At 35.7% G+C, this 10,625-nt stretch overlaps 1 protein-coding gene across 1 annotated transcript; it reads left to right on the top strand.

The window, feature by feature from the left end:
• The first annotated feature begins 922 nt into the window (after window positions 1–922).
• LOC107703264 (beta-1,3-galactosyl-O-glycosyl-glycoprotein beta-1,6-N-acetylglucosaminyltransferase 3-like) lies at window positions 923–2,215 on the top strand. The gene has a single exon (XM_016505825.1). It carries the CDS (start codon window positions 923–925, stop codon window positions 2,213–2,215), a length of 1,293 nt encoding a protein of 430 aa, XP_016361311.1.
• The last annotated feature ends 8,410 nt before the right edge of the window (window positions 2,216–10,625 follow it).

The raw sequence follows: 10,625 nt of genomic DNA on the forward strand, positions 1-10,625 counted from the left end.
AAGCACTGTGATCTACCTTTTTAACCTGGCTAAAGTATTCGTTATTAGTTTTGTGTTTTAAAGCAGGGGTGTAGACCACTGAAAACAACTTGGGTTCAATTCAGGCTCTGAAGTTCTTGCTTTGCTATGTTTTTGGTGGGAAAATGACATTAAACTTAACGGAACAAGTATAGTTCCACAAGGAACATTTTAATTGTGTTATACTTCCACAATTCTTTGCCTTTTGATAAGCGGCAGCAAAATGTAAACATGACTTGACTCTTTAATAAGCAACAGAACCATATCTGACCATTTCCTTTTGGCACCACCTACAGCTTGTGCAATGCTAAACCATTGCTTTTAACAGCTTGACCATTCCCATGATTGGTCATTATGATTGGCATTATGATTGGTCATATTGCCTGTCAATCAAACTCCTGGCGAAGGGTCAATTGTTTGGATTCTGTAGATTATAAGATCACTAGATAAGCTAGAATTGTAATAGGCTATAAATACTGTTGGAGTTAAAGAATGTTAGACCCATTTCAGACTACAGATCTGGTAACCAGGTAAGGCAGTCAGCTTCGTCAAAGCGACCCACGTTTTTAAAACAGTGTAAGACGTGATACACAATACTTTGTTACTTTAAATAATCTTTACTGTTTTGCCTTTTTTTTCAGAACATCTTTGGTGTCCAAAAACTGTATAATTTTTTAAATTATGTTACTTATTTACTGTAATATTGGATAATCATACGCTTCAGGTAAGTGATATCAACAACGCCATTGTGCAATAATCATTAATCACTTTTGCAGAGCTTAGCTCTTCCACTTTGTTCAAGATTTACCATCTTGCCAAATGAAAGACTGATTTATTCCTCACTGGCACAGGTTTACTCTCTTGGCAGTTATTTTTGGAAAGTTATAATCTTAAAGACCTGAAAATGAGGATTAAAAATCAGAGGATTCTGAAAATGGTCTCCATCCTATCAGTGTCCCTCTTCGTGCTGAATTATCTAGGACGAAGGACAAACGGTCCTCGTAAGGAAGAGTTGGTCTTCAATAACTTACTAAAGCAAGATGCTGGAGAACTACAAGCTTGTTCTGCTATTATCCAAGGAGACATGGATGGAGTGGACAAGGAGGCTTTCAGGAAGCTCCTGGCCTCTAGAAAAAGAAAATCCCTGCTATCAGAGTCATTCTATCTCAACGCCACCAAGGATTGTCCATCCTACATCAGAGATAGAGGGTTTCTGACTGTTTCTCTCAGTAAAGCGGACAAAGATTTCCCCATTGCTTACTCCATGGTAATCCATGAGAAAATTGAGATGTTTGAAAGGCTCTTGAGAGCCATTTACACTCCTCACAATGTGTACTGTGTTCACGTGGACCAGAAGTCTCCGGAGATCTTTAAACAAGCAGTAAGAGCCATTGCGTCCTGCCTGACCAACGTGTTTGTGGCCAGCAAACTGGAGAGTGTGATTTATGCCTCCTGGTCTCGAGTTCAAGTGGACATCAACTGCATGCAGGATCTGCTAAAGTCACCCGTCCAGTGGAAGTATCTGCTCAACACCTGTGGTGCTGATTTCCCCATTAAAACCAATGCAGAAATGGTTCAGTCTCTTAAACACCTGAATGGAAAGAACAGTTTGGAGTCCGAGGACGTAAAGGCCAAACATTGGCGCTGGCAGTTTCATCACAATGTTACGAACGTTGTGACTCGGACAGATGTCAAAAAGTCGCCTCCACCAATACAGAGCCCTATGTTCTCAGGAAATGCTTACTTTGTGGTTTCAAGAGAGTTTGTGGAGCACATCTTCAAAAGCAAAGAGATTCAAAACTTCATGGAATGGGAGAAAGACACGTACAGTCCAGATGAGCACATGTGGGCTACGTTACAGCGGATGCCTTCAGTACCAGGATCTAATCCTTCAAACATCAAGTACCAACAATCGGACATGAACGCGATTGCTCGTCTGGTGAAGTGGAGCTACCATGAAGGAGATCTAAAGAGTGGAGCTCCCTACCCGCCATGCACTGGGACGCACAGACGGGCAGTGTGTGTCTATGGAGCTGGGGACTTGAAATGGATTGTGCAGCAACACCATCTCTTGGCAAACAAGTTTGATCCAGAAGTAGATGATATTGCAATCAAATGTATGGAGGCTTTTTTAAGGTACAAAGCTATTTATGGTCGATCCTTACTAACAGTTAAAAAATCTGACATTATTTTATGATGTTTTTAATAACAGGTACCATATCTATTTGTACATTTGAATAAATATTGTAGGACATTTTTGGGATCTTTTTTATTATTTTCAATAATGCAAATGTAATATAACATATATATATATATATATATATATATTTATATATATTCTAAGCTGGTCATAATATTAATAGGATGGTGCAAATACTTTAAAACTTTTAAATTGTCATTGAGAAAAAAACTATTTGTACACTTCAGAGAAGCTCTCTTTCTAGGTTTCTAGTGCCTACATATTTTTCAGATATTAACAATTAACAATCAAACTGTTAACATGTGTTACATTGTTACATTTTGACTAGATTATTGTGATGTTACATTGTTACATTTTGTATACTATTATGTTGCCAAATTATTGCCAGAATTTTTTACCCAGGCAAGTTCAGATGCAATTTATTAAAACTGCGATACTACAACACAGGATTGTGCTTGACATACTTTCGACTCTTTCACTGACTGCATACATTTAAAATATTTTACAATATATTTTATTGCAGGATATGCTATCCAGTATAAAAAATATTTCACTGTAAAAAATTAATCATGAGTCTTGTAATTTTCATTAAAAAAATTAAGGTGATAATTACAAATATTGTGTATATTTAATTAAAGAAATTGTGATTCAGTGTTGTATAGAAAATATTGAGGACTTTTTACCAATAAAACCAAGAGATGTGTTTTCCTCATTTTTTAAAAGGAAACTTAAGCAGTTTGGGGGCTTGAATTGAGTTAAACAAAAAAAAATTAAAGGGGTCATATGATGTTTGCTAAAAAGAACATTATGTTGTGTATTTGGTGTAATGAAATGTGTTTATGCGGTTTAAGGTTCAAAAAACATTATTTTCCTCCATAAAATGTGCTGAACACATCTGAATATTTGGGTTGAACTGTTCTGGAACAGTGTTGTAAATACAACTTAACCACTGATTTCTGATTTCTACTGTACATTATTGTTTCTCTTCTATGTCCCGACTTTCTGAAACGTGTTGATTTTTACAAAGCTCATCGGTCTGAAAAGCGAGGGGTGCTCTGAATGGCCAGCTATCTTTCTTTGCGTGAACATTTGGGCGGTGTTATGCAAATCTTCCCAGATAGTGAGGTAGGCATGTGGGGGCGTGTTAGAACGAGCCGTTTTAGGTAGGCGTGGCTGACTCTTAACTTTTATAAAGAATATCTCTCTGGATTTGAGACTTTAGTCTTTGCAACTTTACAGATCTTCTTTATGCACCAAGAGCTTGTAACACTCCAAAGAGAAAGGAAAAATTGAAATCGCATCATATGACCCCTTTAAGGAAAGAAGGCTACCTATTTATTTTAAGAGAATTAGCTCAATTTTGCAGTTTTATTTTAGAGCTGATTGTTAGTTCCCAGCATGCTTTGCATATGGCTGGATATGGAGAGTAAATTTTGAAATTAATTATATTAAATTCATTATGTCATAGATTAATTAATTTCACATGAGTTATTCAGGTAGATTGCAATAAAAAATCAAGCCTGGAAAAACTACTCAAAAATATTATGTGTAAATAGCTCGTTCCATTTTTTACAGTGTTGCTAAATTTACTGATGAAATTCTTTATTACATGGATTATCACTCCCTTCAAGTCCTCACTCATAAATAATTCATCCTTTATACTCTTCTTTATAACAATCAATACAACTTTATTTTGAGCAAAGGTCAGGGATACAATAGATGAATCAAGCATGTTTAAATGTACGTTGTGCAGGATCAAAGAAAGAATTACCATCACTGTGCAAAAATGGCAATAATAAAGTCTTTGTGACCTTGACTCGTGTCATTTAAATGTTCTAATCATTTAGAATGATTTGTTTCAGTTTCTTTTCTGTATTTAGGTCATTTTTGTTCTAACATCATCTATTTTTTTTAATAATTTATTTACTGTATATTTTAGGTATACAAGTAATCATTATACACTACTGTTCAAATGTTTGTGGTTGGTGATATTTTAAATTTTCAACTGTGATAATAAAAGGAAAGGTTTCCTAAGTACTACTAATTTAAAAACAAGAATTTATAATCAATAATCCAAAAATCAAATATGGCCAAATGTCATGGTGTGAATTCCATCGCAACGCTTTAATTTTAACATTTAAAAAGTGCAAAGATGTACAGTCAAACCAAAAATTATTCAGACACCAGATATAATTTTTTTTATATTTGTTTTACTAGTGGGTGCAGGACAGCAGAATAAAGTAAACTGACATACCCAAAAATTCTTCATACAGTGGACTACCAGTAAAATTGATAAAAAATTGGGACCAAGAATTATGCAGACACTTTGACCTGACCATGTTTTGCTTAAGTGTTATCTGACATTATCAAAATGACTTTGTTCTGACACAGTTTAACTCTTGAGTTCTCATCATATTTTATTAATATTTTCTAAACTATAGCGAATACACTGTGATGATGTGTGAAATGTTGAAGGTGTCTGAATAAATTTTGGTTTGACTGTACCTATAGTGAAACATTTAATATATGACAGCTGTTAAATGACAGAAATTTTAAAGACCTACAGTAATATCTACAGTAGTGATGTAACCGTCTCGTAATTTGCATTATTCATGTCACTCAAAATTGAATGTGACAAGTCAAAAAACATTAACAGAGCCATTTTCGGCATATTATGCATATGAATGTGTGCATATTTTAAAGTGAAAATCCAGTGCATTTCCAATGCAATATTGTTCAACTTTGTTTAGATAAGACAGAGGTAAATCTAGATTACATGAGAGGTTCTTTCTAACATTACTGATAAAAGTAAATCTATATATTAGATGAAGTACATTTAGAACATTTTTAAATGAAATGAAAAATAAATATTTATTCATTAATTTTTTTCTGGGAGACTTAAAGTTTAAAATTCAGCTGACTGGAAAGATTATTTGAAAAATAAATACAAAAATGAAGGTGAACTGAAAGGGGGACTGTACAGTTCTGACCTCGAAGTGGAACAGATACCTACGAGATCAAAGACAGATATCGCGTTATTCTCACTCATGTGCTGTGCTGCTGATAAACATGATATAATTTTAGTTCTGTTGCTTTTATATGAAAATAAATATGATGAACAAGACACTCAAAGTGCTTGCTATTTAATTCCATACGAAAGGTGTATTTATCATCCATTTTTACTTTAATACAAACATATATTTTAGATTTTTATAGAAATATGACAATCACATATCTCACACCGAGATCGCACTGTGTTTGGGAACATTCATGCTTAATTTAAATACATAATCATATTAAATCAGATTAAAAAAAATATATATTTTAGAAGAGAATGCAGCATCACAGTTGTCTGAACCAATGAGCATTAAGCTGTGTCGTCAGTCAGTCGTTTCCCATCATGCTTTTGATCAGCGCAGTCGGTGGAGAGCAACTGCGCTCGACTGCACAATCCGACACAGCCGCCTAAAATGCAAAGTATTTAAAATTAAAATAAAGCTATGCAAACACTTGCATTTTTACAACACTATAAGTGTGTCCCATCAGGTAATGAAAAGTTCGACACACACTTGTGGTCTTCATCCTCACTTGAACACTTGGGCCAAATACAGGAAATACGTCATATAAGTAGTCAAGTGGTTAAGTGCAAAGACCGCAAGTGTGGGTATTTGGACAAGGCATTGGTCAGGATCCCTTGGCGTCATTTTTCAACGTGCAGGGAATCCCACAGACTTCTGATTGGAGCCGGCTGCGTTGAAATTTGACATGTTAGGGAAGCATACTGCAGCGACTATGATAAATATTAATAAAAAATAATAGGCTACAATAAATTATTTATGGCAGGGCGAGTCTCTCCAACTGATTTTTTATTTTTAAAATCACTGGCTGTCTGATATCAAAGTGCCGTCTGTGAAACAGCGTTCAGCGGTGACTTTAACAACGCTCCATGGCGCGAGCAACAGCAGTATGCACTTTTTAGTGTTTCCTAGGTAATGCTGGTATTTTTGTTGGAGGCTTGTTGATGTTGATAAACATATTTAATGTGCTGTGATTAATGTGTGTTAAACAATGATTAATCAGCGCAAACCTATTAATCAATGATTAAAACACAAACCTATTATTTATTTATTTATCTATTTATTTATTTATTGATTGATTAAATGATTGATTGATGTTTTTTATTTTTATTTATTTATTAATAAATCAATTAATCAGTGGCGCTGACGTCATTGTAAGGCGCGGTCCCAAGGTCCACTGCGATTTCCCACTTGGTAAGTAGAACAGTTAATTAATACAGATGGGAACAATCCTTAAATTTACGGAACAAAAACTGTTGAATCAGGTCAAGAAGTTGTGTTTAGAACCTCTAGAAATGCAAGGTAGTTTCGTGATGCAGTAAATGACAGCAACCAGACATTATAAAAATATAACTTGCTGCACCAAATGTGTACTGTTGAATCTGGTCAAGAAGTTGTGTTTAGAACCTGAAAGTGCAAGGTAGCAGTTTGGTGATGCAGTAAATGTGACATTATAAAAATATAACTTGCTGCACCAAATGTGTAGTAGGCTAGCTAAGTTAGCTAATTAAATTCACGTTATTTCGTTTTTTTCACATATAATCATGCAAGGTAATGTCGTAGGAGATTTTATGATTTTTAGTTATGATGTGTTTTCAGTTACCCATATTACAGTAGCTCACAACACTAGCCATTTATAAATGTTCAGATGAAGAACAGTGTTGCCAGATTGGTTTGTTTTCCAGCAATTGTTCAAAATCTACACAAAATTATATAGTCAACACACAAATCTTACCAATAATAAACCATACAAATGAATTCATAACGACAACAATATTGTGGCTCATCACAATTTTTCAGTATGTCATAATAAAGCAAATTAAGTGTTCTTCTCTAAAGAAGGCTACGTTGTAAACTATTTCCAATGTCTGTCATTTGCCTTAAAGAAATAAAAGGGTACAACAGAAATATCACAATTCCACCTGTCCAAGGCCATTTTATCCCACGTAGTACAACTCAAAACCAATCAAAAACGGCCCAATCTGCCAACACTGATGAAGAAAATACTGGTAAACTGGTTAATTCTGAATATTTGTTTTTTTCTCTTATCAGGTCCTTCAAATTTGCCAGCTTTCAACATTCTCCTTTATTTTTACCCCCCTCCACACACACACACACACACACACATACAAAACAAAGGCACTTTTAAGAGCCACGTCCATCTTGTTAACCTGTACTTGTCTCTATCTCTCTCTGTTTACATCTGTAGCTGTCGTATCTGATACAGATGTTTTACTGTTTCTCTTTCTGATTCTCTCAATAGGTCCTACAACAACTCTTTTTATTTTAACACATTGTCTGTCTGTTTTTTGTTTTTGTGTATATTTTTACTGTATATTTCTTGTGAAGTTATGACAAGGCCCAAATTCAGGCCCTGCCCATCTTGCCAGACTCCCAATCAGGCAAGCAGGAAAAGTTGTTATGTCTGCTTTGGAAGTCTGTCTACTAAACAAAAAATAAAAGACAAAGTGGTTGCACTGGATAGCCAGTGGGGGCAATCTGTCATGAAAAGGGTTAGAACAAGAAGTTAATATTAAGTGACTTACATTGTCTGACTATAACACTATTGTCTGATTTTGCTCTATTTCGTCGTTGAAAATAGTTTCAAACAAAGTCACAGCTCAGCCGCTGCGCATCTCCATTCAAACACAGCGGTGTTTCGTTTATGAATGAACTCGGGGAAGTCGTGGCCTAATGGTTAGAGAGTCTAAAACTCGTAACCCAAAGGTTGCTGTTTCGAGTCTCGTACCGGCAGGGATTGTAGGTGGGGGGAGTGAATGTACAGCGCTCTCTCCCACCTATCATAGACTAGTACCAGTATGATGTGGCCTTTTTAAACTTAGTCTTATTTCATACAAGGAAAACTCTTTATCTTTAAATTGTGCTAAAGAGAAACAATAAGTTGTGTTATCTGTCAAATAATGAGTCAGTCATGTTGGCAATGGTAGAAACTGAAAGAGTACCTCTGGCCTTATCTGAAATTGAACTTTGATCATATAAAATACAAGATGCATTAATGTTTTTTTCTCAAATAATAATCTTTATGAAACTGATTAAGGGCTAATTTTCTTGCATTGCACTCCATTAAATGACCTTAAAATAAAATTGCTTTATACAGTACTAATGTATCTAATAATTCAGTGGGTTTAACTAATGTGTAGTAACTGCTTTTGTTCATTTCAGGTGCGGAAACTTGAGGCAGTGGGTTACAAGCCTATTTTATTTATTGGCAAGCAAGATAAAAAGGCTTCAAATAAGTGGGTTGCAGACATAATTACCCATCTGCACCCCACTCCTGTCACAATAAATTTTTTGGAGAAGATGCGAAGGGCTTATGAATTTATTTTGACTAAGGATAAGAGCAAGATTTTTGTTCAGAAATAATAATTATTTAAAATACATGTATTTTTCTTTGTTAATATGTACAGATTTGAAATGAATGTAAACTTGTATTAAAGCAGCCTCCACTGCACAACCACTGCTGATATATTGTTGTTCTTTTGTTGTTTTGATTGTTTCTCATTTGTAAGTCCCTTTGGATTCTCTGATTAAATGTAAATGTAAAACGACTCATGTTAAGAGTAGCTGTACCCTAGAGGATTCCATCTGCCATGCATGGAAATGCAATCTTCAGGTGCACAAAATCTATCTAATGTGTTGGTTTATTTGTTTTAAGGAATGATGGAGTAGTCATAAAAACGTTGATATGCTGTGTGTATTAAATATGGCATCAAAGACTACAATGGATGTAAGAATGAACATCGACACATGAATGCTGGGAGATATGAAATATAACTGAGAAACTAGGAACACTATGGAGATTCTACAAATCCAGCAAAAAAGAGGCACAACTTGCATTGAGAAAATTTATAATTCTGCTTTCTCTATACAAAATCACTGGCTGAACAACCCTGGACACTTTTATAAATATAACTTTTCATACCATTCTTTCATATGTTTCTATTGCACTGCTGATAAAATAAAATGTCAAAAGCATATTGCTATAAAATTGGCATTGCTTTCTTTGATTTCTGAGCTATTTATGTGAAAAATGTGGTGAAATTGATTGAGAGGTCAAGATGTCAATTTCATTTATTTTATTCAATTACATTCTGACAGAACAGAAACCACAGCACTTGCATTATCTTCATATTTTTTTTAAACAAAATTATTGAATTTTATATTCAGGCCATTTATGATGAGAATAATACATATGTATTTTATACTGTATATACATCTTATAAAAAGCAACAAATGGGGGTACTTGCTACAAAAATAAAATATAAAAAAATACAAAATTATATACAATGTAAAGTTTACCAAAATATTCACATTTCCATATTTAAACTACCTAAAGCTTGGGGTCAATAAGATCGATTGATTTGAAAGAAATGAATACTTTATTCAACAAGGATGCATTAAATTGTTCAAAAGTGACTGTAAAGACTTTTACATTGTTACATTGACACAGAAGACTGGAACCGAGGAGCAGCCGAAGAGTCTCACCGAGGAGCAGCCGGAGAGCCTCACCAAGGAGCAGCCGAAGAAGTCTCACCGAGGAGCAGCCAGAGAGCCTCACCGAGAAGCAGCCGGAGAGCCTCACCTAGGAGCAGCCGAAGAAGTTTCACTGAGGAGCAGCCGGAGAGCCTCACCGAGAAGCAGCCGGAGAGCCTCACCGAGGAGCAGCCGGAGAGCCTCACCAAGGAGCAGCCGAAGAAGTCTCACCGAGGAGCAGCTGGAGAGCCTCACCGAGAAGCAGCCTGAGAGCCTCACCGAGGAGCAGCCAGAGAGCCTCACCAAGGAAGGAGCAGCCGAAGAGTCTCACAAAGGATTCAGAGACTGTATTTATACTCAACCTTGTTCCTCTGTCTTCCCCACACTCTCCAACTTCTCTCTCTCCTCCCTCCTCTACTACTTTTACAGCTGTTCTTCCTCCACACTCTCCTCCTGCTCTACCTCCACTGCCATGCTCTAAGTCTTTGCGACAGAGGAAGAAAAGGACAAAAACCTCAGTCTGTTCACCAGCACCTTCTGCCACCTCTGTCTCTCCTCCATTTCTTATCACCACAGATCTCTCCCTTCCACAGTCTTGTCCTCCACCTACTGCCTCTTCCATCTCCCAGTCCTTGAGATGTAGTAGGCAGAAGATCTTCCTATTTGATAAAATAACTGGAGAAAGAATAAATGAGGTCAAATGTCTTTTATTAGGCTGCTTACTTGTCTCAGTGACTGATTCTGGCATTTAAAGATAATAAAACAATATGTTATGCCATATCCAGTGATTACTTAAACAGCTAAAATAATTATTACTTTGTGTGTGTGTGTGTGTG

This window comes from Sinocyclocheilus anshuiensis, unplaced genomic scaffold, assembly GCF_001515605.1.
Source record: "Sinocyclocheilus anshuiensis isolate Anshui unplaced genomic scaffold, SAMN03320099.WGS_v1.1 scaffold1597, whole genome shotgun sequence".
NCBI lineage: Eukaryota > Metazoa > Chordata > Actinopteri > Cypriniformes > Cyprinidae > Sinocyclocheilus > Sinocyclocheilus anshuiensis.